The sequence below is a fragment of the Mycteria americana genome, assembly GCF_035582795.1.
Source record: "Mycteria americana isolate JAX WOST 10 ecotype Jacksonville Zoo and Gardens chromosome W unlocalized genomic scaffold, USCA_MyAme_1.0 Scaffold_33, whole genome shotgun sequence".
Lineage (NCBI taxonomy): Eukaryota > Metazoa > Chordata > Aves > Ciconiiformes > Ciconiidae > Mycteria > Mycteria americana.
The window spans coordinates 1,473,278-1,496,483 of NW_027445439.1; the positions used below are offsets into that span (position 1 = coordinate 1,473,278).

Here is a 23,206-nt window from a genome sequence, read left to right on the forward strand (position 1 = left end):
CTTGGAAGAAGGGAGGGGTGGGGGGAAGGTGTTTTTAGATTTGTTCTTATTTCTCATTGTCCTACTCTGTTTAATTGGCAATAAATTAAATTAGTTTCCTTAAGTCGAGTCTGTTTTTGCCCGTGATGGTAATGAGTGAGTAATGTCCCTGTCCTTATCTTAACCCATGAACTTTTCACCGTATTTTCTACCCATCTTGTTGCTGGGGAGGGAGGTGAGATAGAGCAGCTTGGTAGGCACCTGGCAGCCAGCCAAGGTCAACCCACCCCACCTGGTCCCTTTCACTTCAGTCTAGTTGCTGTCTTACTAAATACAGAATGAATCCACTAAGTGTGATTGAGTAGCAGAAAACTGATATCTTCATTCTGAAACTTGATTCAAAGATGATATTGGATGGCTTTCTTACAATTTTCAGAGCTGCAACCCTAAAAAACTTCTACCTGAATGCTGTGTTTTATTTGTTAATCACTCCACTCTACTGAAACCCAATAGCAACAGTAACAATCATCATAATGCCAGCCACATCCATATGCACTTGCCCTGTATTGCTGACTATTATCCTCGATCATTTAATGGAGAAATAATAATTACTGAGGTTTTAGTTCTAAAAATAAAGAAATATATGCCAATAGTTCATATGTTCTTAGGAAAGACTAGGACACCTTTGAGTCTCAGAACACGTTGACCAATTTTACCTCCTCTACTACTCCTTCACATAAGGCCCTTAGCAGGCTCTAAGGAGATTCTCCTTCCCCCACATAAATTCTCAAGAAGTGGAGAGCTTAGAGTGAAGAGAGAACAGAACAAACAAGTTCAAAATCACGAGTCATTTATCCACAACTTATTAAGATTTTAATAATTTTCCTCAAGCATGCACATTTTTATAGGAATCTACAGCAAAAATAACTAGATGACAGTTCCCTGAATGTCCTTCTATAATCATACATTCCTCAGGCATAAACAGTATTCACACACAAACATGAATATATCCCCCACTGCTGGAAAGATACCCAAACTTCTTGGTCAAGAATTTAACCTAGGACTGCTAACACACATAACTGTTGAAATAGTGAAGCGGGCTTTAAAAATAAATACAGAACATACCCCTGCACCATAAAGGGAAATCTAAAAACAGGGCTACAGACTTTTCTAAAAAGAAAGCAGTCTGAAACACTAAGCAGTGCAAGCATGTAGTTTCTCAACATTGGAATGAAGGCTGAGAACAAACCATTTCTAATAGTATCAAAATCCAAGTTATTTATTATTTTATCGTTTACATAGCAAAGAAGTCACCTCACATTTTGGAAAAATTTCAGACCTTCTGGCACAAGCAACAGTAACATCTAGATATAAAAACTTGAGGAGATCTGAACGCTTACTGACAAAAACAGAAGCAAAACAATTGTTCCAGTAGTCTATTATATGGTGTATAATTGCTCTACACCAATTACTACTGTTGAAATCATCAGGAAAATCAAGTGGTGGGGGTAAAGGGAAACAGCAAGGGCCACTTTTTATAAAGTCAATATATTTAAAAGCTATTTATTTTTACAAGGGTTTAACCCTCTCTGTAACACCAGGATTTAGTGGCCTGCGTACCAAGGATCCAAGGACTCGGCTGCATAACCTTGACTCAGACTGCTGAGAGAGCCGTGAGAAAGTCTGTAGAGAGATAAAGGTGATGTTGTAGGCAGATGTAGGATCGTTGAGTTGGGGACTGTTAGTAGCTCAAGGAGTCAAGAAGGAAAACACCAGCATGGTGTGTATGTATGTATGGTACATACCTTCCTAGTCAGCATTTAAATGAACGCATACTTCAAGAAAAAAAAAAAAACTAATTTCCTGGAAATTTTCATATAATTTCATTGTAATTGAAAACAACGCTGAAGTGGCTTACCACCTCTGTTGATGTTTCTGCGTGTTCAGAAGCAACATGTTCTTGAAGAGATGTTTCCGTATAACCCATCTTTCCACAATAAGGACAAGTAAAGGACTGTGGCTGCTCTACAGAGAAAGCTTCTCCACCATAATACAAATCTGGAAAAAGATGATGGTTTAGGAGGGGTTATTTTCAAGCAGCATAGCTCATTATTTTATTTATATAACCTCTTTATATATACACCTATGTGCATGTAATCATTGTCAAATTCATTCATTATTTAATCAAAATAAACATTTTAATTATGCACAAAGTGCATATGCCAATATTATAAAGTTGTTCAATGACTCAACTTCCAAAAGAATAGGCAGACTACACAATTTTCAATAGCAAACAACATAACTTTCTAATATTCAGGAAGAGCAAAGTCTGATGGTGCTGCCGAACTATCACTTTTCCCCCATCCTTGTTTTTACCATAAGTGAGCTTGTACTACAGATAAGATCACTGTAGATGCACTGTGCTCTCACAGCCTTACTCGCAGCAAATCTATGTTAAATATCATAATTTAAAATGCCTCAGTGACACCAGCACTCCATATGTTGATATTGGTGCCATAGCTGAACCAGTGTTTAACAATAAGGGGAAATTTTAGTGAAGCAAAAGGAGTGAGATGTTACGTACCAGTTTCAATACTTCAGCACTTCTTGACTATCGAAGTAGCAGCCTCCCTTAAGCTGCTAATTTAGCAATTAACATGAGCCAAACCGATCATGAAAATTTAACAAACCATGCTAAATTCATACTAAATTGCATCACTCCAGGAAAAGTTTCCTTCGCTGCTTATAGAGGAAGAGCACTAAGATGATGCTTAGGCTCGGAACCTCTCTAAAGGGGACTTGATGGCATATTAAATTAGATTTCAAGCCTAAGGGTATTTGGAAACTATAGTGTTTCCTAAAGGAAATGGCTTTAGGACATCTGACAATCTCAATGGGGAAGAAAGAGAACAATTTTGCTTCATCAACCACAGAGCTAGCACATTCTTCTCTCTGGTTGCAAACCTCCTGGCACTCATTCAGAAATACACTAGCATTCCTCAGACAAAACCAGTATTTCAAAGAGCCGATTCAGAACTAAATGTAACAATTTGTCCTTGTAGACTGAGGAGACATATTACTTTAAGAAGGTACACAGAAGACAGTAATTTTAATAACACTTATTTTCATACAAGTGCAACTTCATTTCAATTTAATATAAATAAACTAAAAATTTTGACATCATACAAGTAACATGCTGATTTCACACTAATATTTCTAATTTGTCAATCACCATTTTTTTGTCCTGCTTTACTGAATGGAGTGATCTAATCCCAACAAGTAGAATTTCTATTCACCTTATTTAGAACTCTCTAACAGAAACCTCCCTTTTCAATAAAAATGCAGCACAAGAGCCACGTTTGCTAGAGTAAAACATAAGTTTGGCAGAGTCTGGAAAAAGTTGCCAATTACTTCCATATAGTGCATCAATACTTCAACCTTTTTGAAGTATCTCAGAGTATAGCCATGTCCAGTAGCAAGAAACAGCACGTTCTCTGTTTTTCTTCATACAAATTCATCGGTTTCTCAGTGTTCAGCTACAGAGCTAAGTAGTGCTTGTTGGGCTAACTACTTGAGAATCAGAAACACTCTGCTGGGTCTGACAGAGACCCTATGGCAGGGATTCAGTTAATTCATCCAGCAGTAGCTGGACATTCTGTTGTTGATACCACATACCAAAGCCATGAACACACACAGGTGACGATGCAGATTACAAAGGATTTGATTTGATGCCCAGTTGTCAACACCTAACACTGCCAACACAGCTGTCACTACTTGACTTAGCAAGACATGCAAGACTAAATGGATCATCTTCTAATAGTTTAAGACTGGTAATGCCTCGAGCTGAATTCTAGTCAATCTATCCAGGCCTCAGACTTGGCATTTTTAAGCTTAACTTCATGTAAGCAGCTCACAGTTTTGCAAAAGGTAGCTGGAGGGTTTTGATCTTGTACCCTATAAGCACCTGAGCTGAACTTACACTGGGGACTTAAACATAAGTAACACAATATAAGTTCTTAATATAATTTTCCAGGAAAATCATATTACTTTCTTTGCCTAGTCTAACCCCTTGAAAATGGCAGGGATAGTGAAGAAACAACATGCTTCCACATAATACAAATCATAAAGCATCCTAACAGCTTAGAATGTAGAGTTTGTGGCTCATTGCCAGCAATTCTTTTTCAGGAACACCAAAACTGAGTAGTCTGCTCTGAATTTCTATGCTGTTCTAGCAAAAAGTATAATTTCTACAGAGACTACTAGATATGCACAACCCTATTTAAACAGACCTATTCCAATGCTGTTCTGTCCTTTGCTATGACAGCATACCAATGTTTGTGCCCATTCAGCATTTTAAAGTTTATGTCTAACAAGCATCTTTTCCCAGCATCACTCTAGGAACTGAAGAACAATACAACTGTCACCGTTCAGAATTCCACCTTCCTCATTCAGAAGAATACTAGATTGCGCATTGACTTACAGAAGAAGTGAGCCAACTAGGCTCAAAACACAAACACGGGTGAAGCTGGAAGTCACTAGTGCTTCTTATTCATTTCCAACAGTCTCACATGAGTTCCTATACTGGTCCAAGTCTCTGGAAATTCAAGGCCATGACTAAAGCTCCTCCAGGAACGTCTCATTAGTATACATTTCACAGCATTTTAAGGCTCCTAAGCACTATAATAATTGACCAGGTGTGGCAGGTTGACCTTGGCCAGCCACCAAGTGCCCACCAAGCTGCTCTCACTCTCCCCCTCCTCAACAGGACATGGGGAAGAAATAAGATGGAAAAGCTCACAGGTCGAGATAAAGACAGGGAGATTGCTTAGCAGTTATTGTCATAGGTGAAACAGACTCTTACTTGGGGAAAATTAACTTAATTTATTGCCAATTAAAAATAGAGTAGGATGGTAAGGAACAAAGACAAAACTAAAAACACATTCCCCCCACACCCTCCTCTTCTTCCCAGGCTCAACTTCACTCATGATTCTTGTACCTCCTTCCCCCGGACCGGTGCAGGGGGATGGGGAACGGGGGCTTGCAGTCAGTTCATAACACTTCATGTCTGCTGCTCCTTCCTCCTCACCCTCTTCCCCTGCTCCAGCGTGGGGTCCCTCCCACAGGATTCAGTTCTTCACGAACTGCTCTAACATGGGTCCTTTTCCATGGGGTACAGTCCTTCAGGAACAGACTGCTCCAGCATAGGTCCCCCATGGGCCACAGATCCTCCTAGAAAAACCTGCCCCTACATAGGCTCTTCTCCACAGGCCGCAGTTCCTGCCAGGAGCCTGCTCCAGTGTGTGGTCCTCCACAGGCTGCAGGGTGGATATGTGCTCTCATGTGGTCCTCCACAGGCTGCAAGGGAACCTCTGCTCCAGTGCCTGGAGTACCTCGTCCCCCTCCTTCTTCACCGACCTTGGTGTCTGCAGGGTTGTTTCTCTCACATTTTTCTCACTCTTCTCTCACAGCTGCTGCACAGTGTTTTTTGCCCTTTCTTAAATATGTTAGCACAGAGGCATCACCAGCACTGCTGACTGACTCAGCCTTGGCCAGTGGTGGGTCTGTCTTGGAGCCAGCTGGAACTGACTCTACCCTACATGGGGGCAGCTTCTGGTGTCTTGTTACAGAAGCCACCCCTGCAGCTCCCCCCCCCCCCCCCGCCACTACCAAATCCTGGTGTATTGGGTTTACATGGTAAGTATTCTTACAGAGTTATACAACTGCACACCAATTTCATTAATGTCCAAGCTATCCCTGACACCTAGGAGAATCTACTTGGTTCGTTGCCCCATCACAAACCAGAATTTGAACAAGGTTTCAAGCACAGATTACTAGTACAGTCTCCACAGGTTTCTATATAGAGACAATGCTGCCTACTGGGTAGCATGCTGAAAGGAACTAGAGATACTTAGGTCCTTCCCTTAGGTCCATCTTCGTCATCAACTATAGATGGATCTTGAACAAATCATTCCTATGACACATCTTCCCCCCCCAATCTTGGGAGGAGGGGGGGGGAAGGAATACTGACCTCCTCTGAACTTTCAGTTTTGCAATTAAAACAAACAAACAAAACCACCCCAGTCTCCTGCCTCCTCTTTACCACAAAATTAAGTGTTCACCATCTTGCCTACTGTCCACTCCCCAACTCCATCAACTAGTAACAACCACAATGAGTTTATTTCCATTAAAACAGTCCTCACACATGCACAACCTTGCATCTTTTATTCAAATCTGACTGCAAGCAATAATTCTGAATTTTGTCAACAGAAAGGTATTCTAGTAATCACACATCTACCTCCATTAACAGTCTTCCATTCTGTTTTTAGTTCAGGTGTTTTCCTCCTAGTGTTCTTCATTCTTATGTTTCCCACTCATACTTCCGTAGATAGCAAATGACATCTCCGTCCAGTTCCATCTTTTTTCATTGTTTCATACTGCTGATGTTTCCCTTCAGGATGTTTTCTTTTAACCTTCTTGTACACCTTTGCTTCATGATTTTTACTTTCCCTAGAACAGCTAGCGTGACAACTTTGAAACAAGTTTAGACTAACTCCAGCATTAATTATCTACTAAATTCCTGTATATTCCTCTAAGTCACATGATCTCCTTATTTATAAAATGCCCTTTAAGAAGTCACTACACTTTCTCTAGGCATCTGATTTTTAACCACACTGTACATAGTCTTTCTTACCTTACATTCCATACAGGACCGTAACACAGGGGATAAATATTTTCAGAATGACATCATAAACCTTCCTAAAGCCTAATCAGAAAGACATTTATAAAAATTCTTTCTTTTACTCTGCTGCATAAATCAACAAGGTGACTTGTACTTTGGCGTTCTCTGCCATTAGCCCTTGTTGTGGTTCAGAATACAGTGACATGCTTTCCTCTCATGCTGTTCCAGGTATAATAAAACAAAAAGTCTTGTTGAAGGGCCGAGCTTCAGCATTTTCCTGTCCTCTTACTAACGCTGGTTCTAAGGGAACAGTGTTCAAGTATTAAGCCACGTGAAAACGCTAGAAGAACATATTTTTAATTCTTCTTACTTAAAGAAGCTATAGAAACAGAAATGTCTCCTTTACTCCAAAGAAACCAAACAATTTAGAAGTAGTCCTAAAAATCTTTTGAATCAGCCTCCCTCCCTACTTCACTGCAAAGTTTCTTCCACCTTCCTAGCTTGATTCTTCATGCAGATTTAGAATAGAATAGAATAAACTATTTCAGTTGGAAGGGACCTACAATGATCATCTAGTCCAACTGCCTGACCACTCCAGGGCTGACCAAAAGTTAAAGCATGTTATTAAGGGCATTGTCCAAAGGCCTCTTAAACACTGACAAGCATGGGGCATCGACCACCTCTCTAGGAAGCCTGTTCCAGTGTTTGACCACTGTCTTAGTAAAAAAATGCTTCCTAATGTCCAGTCTAAACCTCCCCTGGCACAGCTTTGAGCCATTCCCACGTGTCCTGTCACTGGATACCAGGGAGGAGAGATCAGCACCTCCATCTCCACTTCCCCTCCTCAGGAAGCTGTAGAGAGCAATGAGGTCGCCCCCCAGCCTCCTTTTCTCCAAACTAGACAAACCCAGAGTCCTTAGCTGCTCCTCGCAGGACATTCCTTCCAGACCTTTCACCAGCTTTGTTGCCCTCCTCTGGATGCATTCAAGGACCCCAACATCCTTCTTAAATTGTGGGGCCCAGAACTGCACACAATACTCAAGGTGAGGCCGCACCAACGCTAAACACAGTGGGATAATCACCTCTCTTGACCGGCTGGTTCTGCTGTGTTTAATGCACCCCAGGATGCGGTTTGCCCTCTTGGCTGCCAGGGCACACTGCTGACTCATATTGAGCCTGCTGTCAACCAGCACCCCCAGATCCCTTTCTGCAGGGCTGCTCTCCAGCCACTCCTCTCCCAATTTATACTTGTGCCCAGCATTACTCTGTCCCAGGTGCAGAATCCGGCACTTGGACTTGTTAAATTTCATCCCATTAATCATAGCCCAATGCTCCAATCTATCTAGATCCCTCTGGCAAGACCTCCTGTCCCTCAAGAGAGTCAACAGCACCTCCCAGTTTGGTATCATCAGCAAACCTGCTAAGGGTGCATTTAACTCCTGCATCCAGATTGCTGATAAATATATTGAACAGGACTGGCCCTACAATTGAACCCTGAGGAACACTGCTAGTGACCGGTTGCTAGCCAGATGTAGCCCCATTCACTACAACCCTTTGAGCTCTATACTTCAGCCAGTTCTTCACCCAGCGCACCATGAACCTGTTCATCTCACAGTTGGACAACTTGTCCAGAAGGATGCTGTGAGGGACAGTATCAAAAGCCTTACTAAAATCCAGAAAAGCTACATCTGCCACCTTCCCTTCATCTACTAGGCGGGTGACCATATCAAGAAAGATATCAAATTAGTTAAACAGGACTTTCCCTTTGTGATCCCATGTTGACTGTGCCTGATGATTGCATTATCCTTTAAATGCCTTTCAATAGCACCCAGTATGACCTACTACGTAGTTTTTCCAGGAAATGAGGTTAGAATAACAGGTCTGTAGCTCCCTGGGTCTTCCCTCTGTGGCGATGTGCTGCCTCCCTCCCTGCGCAAGCAGTAACCATCAGTAGGAGTCATCCTGATAGCTGCATCCAGCTTATGCTAGACCTTGAGGACGAATGGCAACAAAGTAGCCAAGGGCTGCATGAAGCAGGGATCTAAACATCTTGCTGATATGCAAATATGACCATAAGTCAATCATCTTACTCCTTAAATAGTGGACAGCCCAGGGCCCTTTGAGCTCTCCTGCACGGCAGTGGGCTGCACGCCAGGATCTCCCCTTGAGCAGGGATGCCTCTCAAGGTTACTCCTCGAGGTTGAGAGATTCCTTTCCGCAACAGATCCTCGGTAAGTGACTAACAGCATGCTAAACTTTGAAATCTTAGCTAAGTGATATAAAGGACTGATTGCGCATATATAATCCTTTAGACATAAACCAATGACCAAGTCTGGGACTAGGACTGGATCTAGTTGCACCTAGACTCCTCTCTGAGAAGGAGTTTAGAAAGCAAGGGAATCCTTTTCCGAACCTCAAGACTCAGTGGGAGCAAAAGCGTTAAATCCCTGACAATCCCTGACTAAGACCTTACTGTGATACATAGACTTGCTTTTTTTTTTTGTTTGTTTCACTTGCATCCTTGTTCTCTTTTGTTTTCTTCCCCTGCAAAGATAGTTTTAGTTACCTGCTGAGCAGAGTTGATGGTGGGACATTTCCTGTAACTTCTTACCTGCTAGGACTAAACAGGCCTTGAGCAAACTCGTTAGGCTTCCTAATTAAATCACTGATAACAGGAACTCAGGACGATTGTGCCACAGATAAGCACCAAAGAACTAGCTTAAATCAACCCCCTTATAACATTCCCAAGTGGGAGGTCCCAGTTGACTGGAGATTAGCGAATGTGACATCCATCTTCAAGAAGGGCTGGAAGGAGGACCCGGGGAACTACAGGCCTGTCAGCCTGACCTCGGTACTGGGAAAGCTGATGGAGCAGATCATCCTGAGTGCTATCACACGGCACGTAGAGAATAACCAAGGGATCAAGCCCAGCCAGCATGGGTTCAGGAAAGGCAGGTCCTGCTTGACCAACCTGATCTCCTTCTATGACAAGGTGACCCGCCTAGTATATAAGGGGAAGGCTGTGGATGTTGTCTATCTAGACTTCAGTAAAGCCTTTGACATGGTTTCCCACAGCATTCTCCTGGAGAAACTGGCTGCTCATGGCTTGGATGGGTGTACCCTTCACTGGGTAAAGAACTAGCTGGATGGCCGGGCCCAGAGAGTGGTGGTGAATGGAGTTTACTCCAGTTGGCGACCAGTCACAAGAGGTGTTCCCCAGGGCTCTGTGCTGGGGCCAGTTCTGTTTAATATCTTTATCAATGATCTGGATGAGGGGATCGAGTGCACCCTCAGTAAGTTTGCAGATGACACCAAGTTGTGCGGGAGCGTTGATCTGCTTGAGGGGAGGAAGGCTCTGCAGAGGGACCTGGACATGCTGGATCGATGGGCCGAGGTCAACTGTATGGGGTTCAACAAGGCTAAGTGCAAGGTCCTGCACTTGGGCCACAGCAACCCCATGCAACGCTACAGGCTTGGGGAAGAGTGGCTGGAAAGCTGCCAGGCAGAGAAGGACCTGGGGGTGTTGGTTGACAGCCACCTGAATATGAGCCAGCAGTGTGCCCAGGTGGCCAAGAAAGCCAATGGCATTCTGGCTTGTATCAAAAATAGCGTGGCCAGCAGGACTAGGGAAGTGATCGTGCCCCTGTACTCAGCACTGGTGAGGCCGCACCTCAAATACTGTGTTCAGTTTTGGGCCCCCCACTACAAGAAGGACATTGAGGTGCTGGAGAGTGTCCAGAGAAGGGCAACGAAGCTGGTGAAGGGTCTAGAGCAGAAGTCTTATGAGGAGCGGCTGAGGGAACTGGGGTTGTTTAGCCTGGAGAAAAGGAGGCTGAGGGGAGACCTTATTGCTCTCTACAGCTACCTGAAAGGAGGTTGTAGAGAGGTGGGGGTCGGTCTCTTCCCCCAAGTAACAAGGGATAGGACAAGAGGAAATGGCCTCAAGTTGCGCCAGGGGAGGTTTAGACTGGATATTAGGAAATTTTACTTCACCGAAAGGGTTATCAAGCATTGGAACAGGCTGCCCAGGGAAGTGGTTGAGTCTCCATCCCTGGAAGTATTTCAAAGATGGTTGGATGAGGTGCTTAGGGACATGGTTGAGTGGTGGTCGTGGTAGCGTTATGTTTATGGTTGGATTCAATGATCTTAAAGGTCTTTTCCAACGTATACGATTCTGTGATTCTGTGTGATTCCGAGGCCGAAGGACTGATGAGCTCACTCAATGACTATATATGGACATAGGAAGCCCAAAGTTCAACTAGCAGACAACGTGAGGAAGACTATGGAAGACCACCGGGAGGGTGAAAAGACCCTAACCCTAATTTTACTGCGCATGCTTGGACTATGTAAATGAATTCCGGGAACTCATCACCATAAGACTGCCCTTTTCAGGAAATCTGATGAATATGTATGATTTTTCTGTATATGAACTGATGTGTTGTGCTAACCTGGAGGAGTACTTGTGGCGGAGCAATCCCCAGTGCTGCCCAGCACTGCAATAAAGAATACCTGCTTAATAGTCATCCCGACTATTGAGTCCTGATTTCGGCTTTTCACGGCAACAGTTTGGCACCCCAGGTGGGACCCGCTCTGCTCGGCTGTAGGACCCGCTGAGAACAGGACTCCCTAGGGTACCCCCGGGATTTCCCGGAGGGACTCCTCGCCTCAATCGGATCACTGCGGGAGCAGACAAGGACCATCTAAAGGAAAAAAAGGTATTCTTTAAATCTTTCTGGTTTTCTGTTTTGGAATTTGGGACCGGTCATTTGGAAGGTTCTCGTAAGTCATAGGAGACATCCTACGCTGAGCGCCGTATACCAGGCTACTAGTGCCTGAGGGTATACATTTGGTATTTAGTACGTTGGTACAGGCACGGGTTAAGCCTTGTACTTTTGCAATAACGTGCCTTTTGGTATTGGTACACTTATGAAACCCGCATGAGTTTTGTACTGTTGCCAGTATGGATTTACTGGCACCGAACTCAGATATTGGTTTACTGATATTGAATGCGGATATATTTGTCAGGCACTGCGAAATCAGCAACTAAGTGTGAATGAGCTGAGTTAACTCTGGTGTGACTGGTGAGTGACTGAGACGCAGCGTGACTGCAAAGCGAGTGTGGAAAACCTGGAGACCTGTGTCTGAATGTGAACCGCTTTTCCTCGTAAATTGTTTTATTTGTGACCAAAATTTATGGGTTGTATGTGGATGAGATATTCAATGTGAGAATTGTGGAACGTGGTCAGAGTGGGAGGATAAAGCACGACAGGTTGAGGTTATTAAAATAATCTGTGGGAGAATAACGGAAGTACAGAATCAGTAAGGTAGAATGGGGCGACAGCAAAGTGGTGGTCTTGTAAAGAAAAGGCCCCTAGGATGTATGTTAGCACACTGGAAAGAGATAGGGGGGCAATCAGGTGCGAGTGTGAATAAGAAAACACTAATCAAATATTGTAATCAGTGGTGGCCCCTGTACAAATTAGAAGATGGTGAAAAATGGCCCTTTAATGGATCTTTAAATTATAATACTATATTGCAGTTAATGTTGTTCTTATGGAGAGAAGGAAAATGAGATGAGGTTATGTATGCAGATAGGGTTTTTTTTTTTTACTTTGCAGAAGCACCCGGAGTGGCAGAGGGAGTGTGGTGTTAACATCCCGCCGCACGGTGGCAGCCTTGGAACAGAGAAGAATGGTGAATAGAGGAAGGACAAGGAAGGGGAAGGCCCTCTGGAAGCAGAGGAGGACTGGGGAATGTATTGGGAAAGAATCAATGTGCGTATTGTCGAGAGGAAGGACATTGGAGGAGCGAATGTCCAAGACTCAAAGGAACCCCGCAAATCTTGATAGCTGGAGCAGAGACCAATTGACGGGAACCTGGGGAATCTACCCTAGCGGATCCACTGGTTAAGAGAAGGCTAGGGAGACAAGAGAAAGAAGTAGAATTCTTAGTAGACACAGGTGCTTCTTTCTCTGTTTTAAATCAAGAATTGATACCTGTGAGTAAAGACTTTGTGACTGTAGCGGGAGCTACTGGCCAACAGGAAAAGGTGTTCTTTCTAAAAGCCCTCAATTTTAAAGATTTACACCCTGTGGTGGCCAATCCTTATACTTTACTTACTAAATTACGAAATGATCAAGTATGGCTTACAGTATTAGATTTGAAAGATGCATTCTTCTGCTTGCCTCTGGCCAAGGAGAGCCAAAACCTATTTGCATTTGAATGGGAAAGTCCTACTACTGGTAGGAAAACCCAACTTACCTGGACAGTGTTACCCCAAGGTTTTAAGAACAGTCCAACCATCTTTGGGAACCAATTAGCACGAGAACTTGAGACATGGGATCCTCCCTCCAGAGACGGAACTCTTCTACAGTGTGTGGATGACTTATTAATAGCAACTGAAACAAAGCCTGATTGTATTCAATGGACTATTAATTTGTTGAACTTTTTGGGACTGAATGGGTATCGAGTCTCTCAACAGAAAGCTCAGATGGTGCGACAGCAAGTAACCTACCTTGGATACGAGCTATCTGGAGGACAACGCGAATTAGGAACTGAACGAAAAGAAGCCGTCTGCAGACCCCCCCTCCCTCAAACGGTAAAGGAACTCAGGACCTTCTTAGGAATGGCAGGTTGGTGTCGATTATGGATTTACAATTATGGAATAATAGTAAAACCTTTGTATGAACTTTTGAAAAACAATCCCACTCAATTGATTTGGTCCAGAGAAGCTCAAAATGTGTTCAAAACGCTTAAAAAGGAACTGATGAAGGCCCCAGCCCTGGGCCTACCTGACGTTACTAAACCTTTCTGGCTGTTTTCCCATGAAAAACAAGGTATAGCTCTGGGAGTCCTAGCTCAATGACTGGGACTCTACAAAAGGGCTGTGGCCTACTTTTCTAAGCAACTTGATGAAGTAAGCAAAGGGTGGCCAGGGTGCCTACGAGCTGTGGCGGCTGTAGTACACACACAGTATCAGCCGTACTAGAACAAAAAGGAAATCATTGGCTTTCTCCATCCCGATTTTTACAATACCAGGCTATTCTAGTTGAACCAGACGATGTTAGTATTGAAGCGACTAATGTTACAAACCCAGCTTCTTTCCTCAGTGGGGTGACATCTGAATCATTGATACATGACTGTTTGGAAACCATAGAGACTGTATATTCTAGCAGACCAGATTTAAAAGAAGAACCCCTGGAAGATGCACAAGACTCCTGGTTCACGGATGGAAGCAGCTTCGTCCGACAAGGTATTCGAAAGGCTGGGTACGCGGTGACGACAGCAAGCAAAGTAATTGAATCTCAATCGTTACCTGCTGGAACATCAGCTCAAAAGGCTGAAATTATTGCCCTGACTAGGGCCCTGGAATTGGCAAAAGGGAAAAAGATAAATATATGGACGGACTCCAAATATGCCTTTGGAGTTGTCCACGCTCACGGAGCAATTTGGAAGGAACGAGGACTACTAACCGCACAAGGGAGACAGATCAAGCACGCTGAGGAAATCCTTCACCTATCAGAAGCAGTCCAACTGCCAACCAAAGTCGCCATCATGCACTGCCGAGGACATCTGAAGGGTAACACTGACCAGGAAAAAGGTAACAGGTTGGCTGATTATGAGGCTAAACAGGCAGCGGAAAGAATGCAAAAGATTTTAACCTTAATTCCAGATAACAGAAGTAGGAGCCTAGGTGACCAAGAAAATGTTGCATATTCTAGGGCTGATAAAAAGAATGAATAGAAGAAATGGGAGGGCAGGTTCCCTCCAAAGGATGGGCCCACTTGAGTGATGGCAGGAATTATAATCCTGCCAAACAGGTATGGGGAGTTGTTAAAGAACAACACAATAAGACACATTGGGGGGCAGATTCCCTGTATAAATTTTTAAATCAAAAATTAATAGGGAGAAATTTGTATACTACAGTTCGACAGGTGACTCAGCAATGTGAAATACGTTTGAAAAATAATCCCAATACAGGTAACCGGGCACAATTAGGAAGTATTGGGAGAGGAAATGTACCAGGGGACCACTGGCAAATTGATTTCTCTGAACTTCCAAGAAAAGGGGGGTACAGATACCTATTGATACTTACAGACACCTTTTCCGGATGGCCAGAGGCATTCCCTTGTAGGACAAACAAAGCAAGAGAAGTAACTAAGGTATTATTAAATGAAATAATACCCCGATTCGGGGTACCTACGGTCATTTCATCAGATAGGGGTACACATTTTTGTGCAGAAGTAGTGCAACAGGTCAGCAAGCTATTAGGAATCGATTGGCAATTACACACACACTACAGACCACAAGCCAGCAGGCAAGTAGAAAAAATGAACCACATGATAAAACAACAGATAGCTAAAATATGTCAAGAAGCAAACCTATATTGGTATCCAGCACTGCCTATTGCACTACTTTGGATACGTGTAAAACCTAGGGCCAAAGAAAATCTGAGCCCTTTTGAGATATTATATGGGAGGCCATATCAGGCCAAATATCAAGGGGAAGATTTGAATCAGCTGGGAAATAACTATTTACAAAATTATGTTATATCCTTAGGAAAACAATTGGAAAAGATTAATAAGACTGTTTTGGGAGCCAGAGCAAAAGGGTTAGATCATCCAATCCACCCATTTAGCCCTGGAGATTGGGTTTATGTTAAGAATTTTTCAGGTGACCCATTGGAGGAGAAGTGGAATGGACCTTATCAGGTGTTGCTAACCACTTTCACTGCAATCAAGGTTAAAGAGCAGACAGCTTGGATCCATTACTCCTGAGTAAAGAAAGCTTCTGAACCGCAATGGATCATCAAAAATGTTGGAGATTTGAAATTACGCTTACGACGATAACTTTATTGACTTTAAGCTCATCAGTAGATGCTTGGAACAAGAACCTGTATTATAATGTGATTCAGATGATAGCGAATGCCACAGGGGTTAAGGATTGTTGGATTTGTACTGCCCTACCGAGAGGTAACATGAGACTCCCTTTGTATGGCATAGGGTCGACTCATTGGAATTGTGACAATAATACTTGGCCTGAGTTTTGGAAAAGACAAGATGGAGAATATTGTAGTTATGATAATTCAAGCTATGGGTTCGGACCAAGATTCGACCTGCAGATACTAGATAATAACACCCAGATTCTAGTTAGCAATAATAGTTGCCTATGGAAGGCAAGATCCAATAATTGTCCGTGCAGCCCCTTCAAAAACCGTTCCTGTAAGAACGGGTGGAATGATTATTGGATCAACAAGACTGCGGTAGAAGTAGGAACTTGGAATTTGACGGGATTGAACGTGACATATATTAATTTCTGTAACAGAACCCGGTTAGAAACCTATAGCCCTACAAAGGGGGATGCCAGTAGAAATACATCGGTTGGATGGGTAAGCAAAGGATCATTTTATGGAGCTAATCTCACAGCCATCGACGGACCCTGCAGACTACCCGACGGGTATTGGTGGCTGTGTGGTGATGGTATCAGCAGAAAGCAACTCCCTGCAGGATGGAAGGGAATGTGTACCATAGGTCATTTAGTTAGTCAGGATCAAATATATAATCAGTCCCAAATACCTAGAGGTATTTTGAGAACGTCCTGGAAACGGGCTAAGCGAGAAGACAACCCACTTGTAATTAGGGGAACAAAATTTCATAGCTTTGTTAGATGGTTCTTACCGTGGCTAGGAGTAAGCGAGCTAGAAAAGGCCATAGTAGATATTTCAGCAGTTCTAGAGCAGATGGAAAATCTAACCATAAATACTATAAAAAAATTTACAGACGGAAGTATCTTCTCTTAGTAAGGTTGTGTTGCAAAATCGAATGGCATTAGATCTATTGACTGCCAAAGAAGGAGGTGTATGTATGATCATTAATACCAGTTGATGTGCATATATCAATGAAGACAAGCAGATAGAAGCAGATCTAAATGCACTCTGGGAGAAAGCACAAATATGCCAGGAAGTATCTTCAGATGATACTTCATTGGGGCTTCGAGATTTATGGGATAAATTGACTTCGTGGCTTCCCAACTTTGGATGGTTGAAACAATTATTCATTGGATTGATTACTTTGGCGATTTTAGGAATATTTGTTTGTGTGTTTCTTAAATGTTTTCTTTGGTGTCACCGGAATTCAGCAGAGACACACAGTGATTGGAAAAGAAACAAGATTAGGCATCAAGTAGAAATGGGAAGGTATTTTACTCAGACCCTTGAAAAGGATGAAATATTATGAATTTTGCAAACATAAAATAATTAAGGATAACACCCTTTTAGGCCTAAAAGGATTTGAAATATTTTACTAGTCGTAGTTAAAGAGCCTTACTATTTTAAATACTAATTTTATTGATTTTATTGTAGTTTTTGTGTAATAAGCTTCATTTCAGATGTAATAAGACTGTATATTAAGGACCGTAGCAAGTAAGCTACAAGCCCTCAAAAAGAAAAGGGGGGAATGAAAGGGTTAAATCCCTGACAATCCCTGACTAAGACCTTACTGTGATACATAGACTTGCCTTTTTTTTTTTTTATTTTTTTTTTTTTTTTTTTTAAAGTTTCACTTGCATCCTTGTTATCTTTTGTTCTCTTCCCCTGCAAAGATAGTTTTGGTTACCTGCTGAGCAGAGTTGATGGTGGAACATCTCCTGTGACTTCTTACCTGATAAGAGTAAACAGGCCTTGAGCAAGCTCATTAGGCTCCCTAATTAAATCACTGATAACAGGAACTCAGGACGATTGTGCCACAGATAAGCACCAAAGAACTAGCTTAAATCGACCCCCTTGTAACATTCCAAGGCTGAAGGACTGATGAGCTAATTCAATGACTATATATGGACAAAGGAAGCCCAAAGTTCAACTAGTGGACAACGTGAGGAAGACTATGAAAGACCACCGGGAGAGTGAAAAGACCCTAACCCTAATTTTACTGCGCAAGCTTGGACTATGTAAATGAATTCCGGGAACTCATCACCATAAGACTGCCCTTTTCAGGAAATCTGATGAATATGTATGATTTTTCTGTATATGAACTGATGTGTTGTGCTAACCTGGCGGAGCACTTGTGGTGGAGCGATCCCCAGTGCTGCCCAGCGCTGCAATAAAGAATACCTGCTTAATAGTCATCCCGACTATTGAGTCCTGATATCGGCTTTTCACAGCAACAGTTTCCAAATTGCAGATGCCCATAAACACAGACCCTTTAGCATTACAACAACCATTTAAACCTTCACCCATTCTGGATGCACCACCCCTCAACTGAGGGTACACCAACAGAAAACATTTGGTTTACGGATGCTTCAGCAAAAAGGGTAAATGGCAATATAAGGCCGTTGCATTAGATATTACCACTGGCAAACAAGTAGTAGAAGAAGATGAAGGCAGTGCACAAGTAGGAGAAATAAGAGCAGTTGTTTTGGCAGCACAGAACGGAGCAAAAATCATATATGTAGACTCTTATGCTGTGTGGGCCGGTGCCACACAGTGGCTCTGTCAATGGGAAACCTTGAATTGGGAAGTAAACAGATCCCCAGTTTGGAGAAACAAAGACTGGCAATTATTACTAGATATAGCCAGGAAAACACCTTTCAAGATGGGATGGGTAAAAGCTCATGCTAAAGATAATCAACCAGCCACAAAGTGGAATCAAAAGGTAGATGAGCTAACTACAATTAGGAAAATCACCTTAAATCCTGAGTGGTATCGATTGGGAGCATGGTTACATCAAAGCCTAGGCCACACAGGTAAAGAAGCACTTTACTTTGCTGCACAGAGTAAAGGCCGGCCTATAAATAGGAAAACTTGTGAAACTATTCTTACAGAATGTCCCCAGTGTAGACTGAAATTACAAGCAGATCATCCTGCTAAAGCACCACCTTTACATATCAATGAAGGGAAAGCTTTATGGTCTACATGGCAAATTGATTATATCGGACCATTCAAATCCTCTACAGGATATCGATACATCCTTACAGGAGTGGAAGTAGTCTCTGGCTTGCTTATGGCGACTAAATGTCGGAAAGCCGATGGGCGAAATACAGTGTGAGGGCTATCAGTTTGGTTCTCAAATCTACCTACTCCTGATGTTATCCAGAGTGATAGCGGCTCACGCTTTTCGTGTAAGGAAGTGCAAGATTGGGCAAAACAAGATGGGTATTCCACACCCCATACTACCCTCAATCAAATGGGATGGTAGAAAGAGCTAATGGCTTGTTGAAAAGGAATCTCAAACCACAGGAAGCTCAATGGGATACGAGACTTGAGACTTCCCAAAGTACTCCATCAATTAAATAATCGATATGGGCCTACTGGAAGCCCTGTAAGCCGAGCATTCTTTGTAAAAACTGAGCTTAGTGCTCCACCTACTAGGAAAAGAGAATATCCAATGACATTACAGCCAGGACAGCCTGTGATGGTCAATTTACCATCCATCGGTACTGTGCCTATGACTTTTAACTAAACCTCGTGGCCCACTTGCCTGGGAAGCTACTGATAGCAGTGGTGCAAAACGCAGAATTAGTTCACGATGGATTTTTCCTTCTTCTTAATGGGGTAACCCGTTCGGACTCTCCCCACCGAAACAAGTCCCTGTTTTCTCTTACGGCACCCCACAGGATGGCAGATGGACATGCTGTGTTCGTGTTACTATTCCAAACCCTAACAATGCTGCTCTTTTTAGCCTGTGGTCAAAGAACCCTAGAGTGGCCATGGTCCCAAGCTCGTGTTAAGTACACTGGAAGTATGGGAATACACTCTAGTAAGGGAGATTTAAAGCTTTCCACCGTGGTCATGCACGGAACTGAAACATATTTAGAAAACAAATGGAGCTGGGATAAAGATGAAGCTGATGATAAAGTTCCCTGACTCCGAGGAACAGCAGGGAAAGAAATTAAAATAGGATGCCGGATGATCTACAGTAATGATAACAGGTAACAGGTCTACCTGTTATCCCACTGTTAGACTACATACCCATTGTAACCAGATGTAACTAAAATGATTAGTTTGTTCTTTTGTAACTAAGCAACACAGAGATAGGAGTGGGGTAGACAATGCTTTAATATTGTGTTTGTACACCTATGGCTACGGATATGCTACTATGCCCAAAGACAATAGGACGAGGAGCAGTACGGACATGCTGCTATGCTCCCAGTACAGCCCCAGCCCATCTTGACAATGAGTTGAGGGGTAGTTAGAATAATTGGTTTGTGTTAGAATAGGAATAAGGGTACCAAATCATTGTTAGGGACCATGCACCATGAAGAAGGGAAGCAAGTTACATAAGCAAGGTGATATTGCGCATGCCCAGAAGAAGGGGCCAACTAAAGGACGCACCTGTACGACCACCAAGGACCACCAGAGACCCCCACGGAAGCCCCTCAGAGTTCAAGGATGCATGCATAATGACCATGCAAATATGATAATTAGTTCTGGGAAATAGAATGAATATGCATGATCATTCCGGGAAATTTGATGCATATGCATGTAATTGGACAATATAAGTTTTGGTTGATGTAACCTGCGGTATGCACGCTAGGTGGAACGATGCCCCGTGCATCCGGCACCGTAATAAAGAATGCCTGCTTCTTAATACTACATTGGTGCTAAGGAGTTTGATTCCCGATTTCGGTGACATCATGAGAAGGCATCTCGGATTTCTGTGTACAACATTACATCAAACCCAATAGCCAAAGATACGAAACTTTGCACCTTTGAAAGACTGGACTGTTGGCACAATTTTACCTTAGTACAACCTGTTTTTGTAGTCTGCCTCTGGGCTCACCATAGCGTGGGACTATCCTTTACATTTAAAATAGACATTACTGAGCCTAGTACAGCAACACCCGCCCTGACTGTAAAGGATGAGAAAATTCTATCCCCACAGATTTCTGAAGTTGGACTCTATGTGATCAAAAATACAGGCCAACAACATGTGTTATTTAATCCATCATGGTCTCTTAAACGAGTAGAACTACTGATGCAAATTGATATGTCTGCAATCAAACCAACCTGTTCACCATTCCTAGGTACGTCCTATGCAGGATGGTTAGCATGGTTACATGGGCGAACCCTCACCTCTCCAAGACAAACAAAGAGAGATGTGACCTGTATCATATGGACAGGACTGGGAGTCTTAAATAGTATAGATGCCGAAGTACTCGTAAACAAACTGAGCACAACAACAAGTGATTTAAACAAATTAGAACACCCATTACGGTCTTCTCTATTACCATTGGGAACTAACCAATGGCTCTTATCTAATATATTACCCTCAGTGGGAAAGAATTCATGAAAGGGACCACCAACTGATTGTGGATGCACTTGGTGTAGCCCAAAACAATGTTTCTCTAGCTCTTAGTTGTATCCAAGCTCAACTGTGGATGCAATCTATGGTAGCAGCAATTATAAGAGAAGGTGAAGAGGGCACCTTACCCACTGAAATTCAAAAGGTAATTTGGGATAATGCAACTGAATTTGAGAAAGAATTCCAATCCTGGTGGTATTTAGTCAATTTCACTTATGACCCCATTAGCAACAAGGCCACAGCTTTTGTCTTAACAATACACAATGCTTTGGTATACACCATATACCCAATCATTGCGTTAGGATTAAATCACAATGGAACTGTACTCTATCCATTAGAACATAGAGTATGGGCCCACTGAAACGGAAACAAATGGCAAACTGTTGATGTTAATACATGCGTTGTACGGGAACAACAAGGATTTATTTGTGAGAGTAACACCCTCAAAGCCCAAGACATCTGTCTTGACACTGAACAAAATGTTTGTCATTTTGAAATACAACCCGATGAAGCCCCTGAAACTGTACTTGTATATATTGGAAAAGGATGTGTTTGTATGAGAACCCTTTGTGATTTTATATTTGTAGATAACATTACTGTAGATACAAGCAATCGCTCAAATATTTGTGTTTGTAACTTTACTAAAATTGTGGGATGTGACTTCAATTATTCAGCTCCTGTTACGTCTTATCAATTGTTACAATCTAACTATACACTGAGTCAAGATTTATTGCCTACCCCCATCGGAATGAATCTTACATTGGTGAAGAAACTACTACAACACGATGACCTGTGTCAACTCCTGGAACGTGTCCAAAACTAGGGACACAAAACTCTGATCACCGTTCATCATGATGCAGAAGAGATACACCATGTCTCGGAAAGAGTGAAGAAGGATGGAGAACACCACTGGTGGGAAACTCTTCTTGGATGGTCACCAACAGCAACGGGAGTGTTTAATCTTATGCTTCACCCAGTTGTCATTTTACTAACTCTAACATTAGTGTGTCTATTGCTTATAATTATATTGTATATAAAGGTTTGGCACATGATAAAACAAATAACCCAACTTCAACCAGCCAAAACATACAAATTAACGCATAACAAATAGCAGTGCTTCACTGCCTACTTACCGTGAATCTATAAGCACACAAACTATCAATATACTATTTATGGCACAGAGGCAAGAGGTGACCGTACCACCATTTTGTGAAGGTGAACTCACTATAGTCACAGGGTGGAGTGTGGCAGTGTGCTCCCCCCTGCTCCCTGCACAAGCAGTAACCATCAGTGGGAGTCATCCTGATAGCTGCATCCAGCTTATGCTAGACCTTGAGGACGAATGGCAACAAAGTAGCCAAGGGCTGCATGAAGCGGGGATCTAAATATCTTGCTGATATGCAAATATGACCATAAGTCAATCATCTTACTCCTTAAATAGTGGACAGCCCAGGGCCCTTTGAGCTCTCCTGCACGGCAGCGGGCTGCACGCCAGGATCTCCCCTTGAGCAGGGACGCCTCTCAAGGTTACTCCTCGAGGTTGAGAGATTCCTTGCCGCAACAGATCCTCGGTAAGTGACTAATAGCATGCTAAACTTTGAAACCTTAGCTAAGTGATATAAAGGATTGATTGCGCACACATATAATCCTTTAGACATAAACTGTTGACCAAGTCTGGGACTAGGACTGGATCTAGCTGCACCTAGACTCCTCTCTGAGAAGGAGTTTAGAAAGCAAGGGGATCCTTTTCCAAACCTCATGACTCAACGGGAGGGTCACCCTGACAGTTTTGTCTGACCCTGTCCTCTATGCAGTAAATAATCAAGTGTACCTTGCCATCAAATCTTGTTAAACCGCTGTCGCACTGAAGTTTGTTAACTCCCTATTCTATATCAATAAAGTATATTTTTGCTTCTCTCCTACGAGTGAAGTGCACTCTCACTCCATCTGCGACACCCTCATGCCCTTTTTGGAGACTGGAATAACATTGGCTAGCTTCCAGTCAGCAGGGACCTCCCCAGACCCCCAAGACCTTTGGTAGATGATTGAGAGGGGTCCTGCCATAATATCTGCTAGCTCCTTCAGTACCCTGGGATGAATCCCATCAGGCCCCATGGACTTATGAACATACAGCTGATACAGCTGGTCCCTTACAATTTCAGTGTCCACAAATGGAAAGGCACTGCTCCCGCAGTCGTGGTCCTCTGACTCAGGGGACCGGGCAGCCCAAGGTCTATCTGTATTATTAAAG

At 42.9% G+C, this 23,206-nt stretch overlaps 1 protein-coding gene across 3 annotated transcripts in view; it reads right to left on the reverse strand.

The window, feature by feature from the left end:
* The window catches only part of LOC142403082 (E3 ubiquitin-protein ligase KCMF1-like), an 81,576-nt gene that overhangs the window by 20,054 nt on the left and 38,316 nt on the right, over positions 1 to 23,206 (reverse strand). For 2 of the 3 annotated variants that reach the window (XM_075489240.1, XM_075489243.1), the window contains exon 3: positions 1,898 to 2,037. In XM_075489240.1, the coding sequence (XP_075345355.1) occupies positions 1,898 to 2,037 (140 nt within the window). The remainder of the gene's footprint in view (positions 1 to 1,897; positions 2,038 to 23,206) is intronic. The other variant, XM_075489241.1, reaches the window with a different exon arrangement.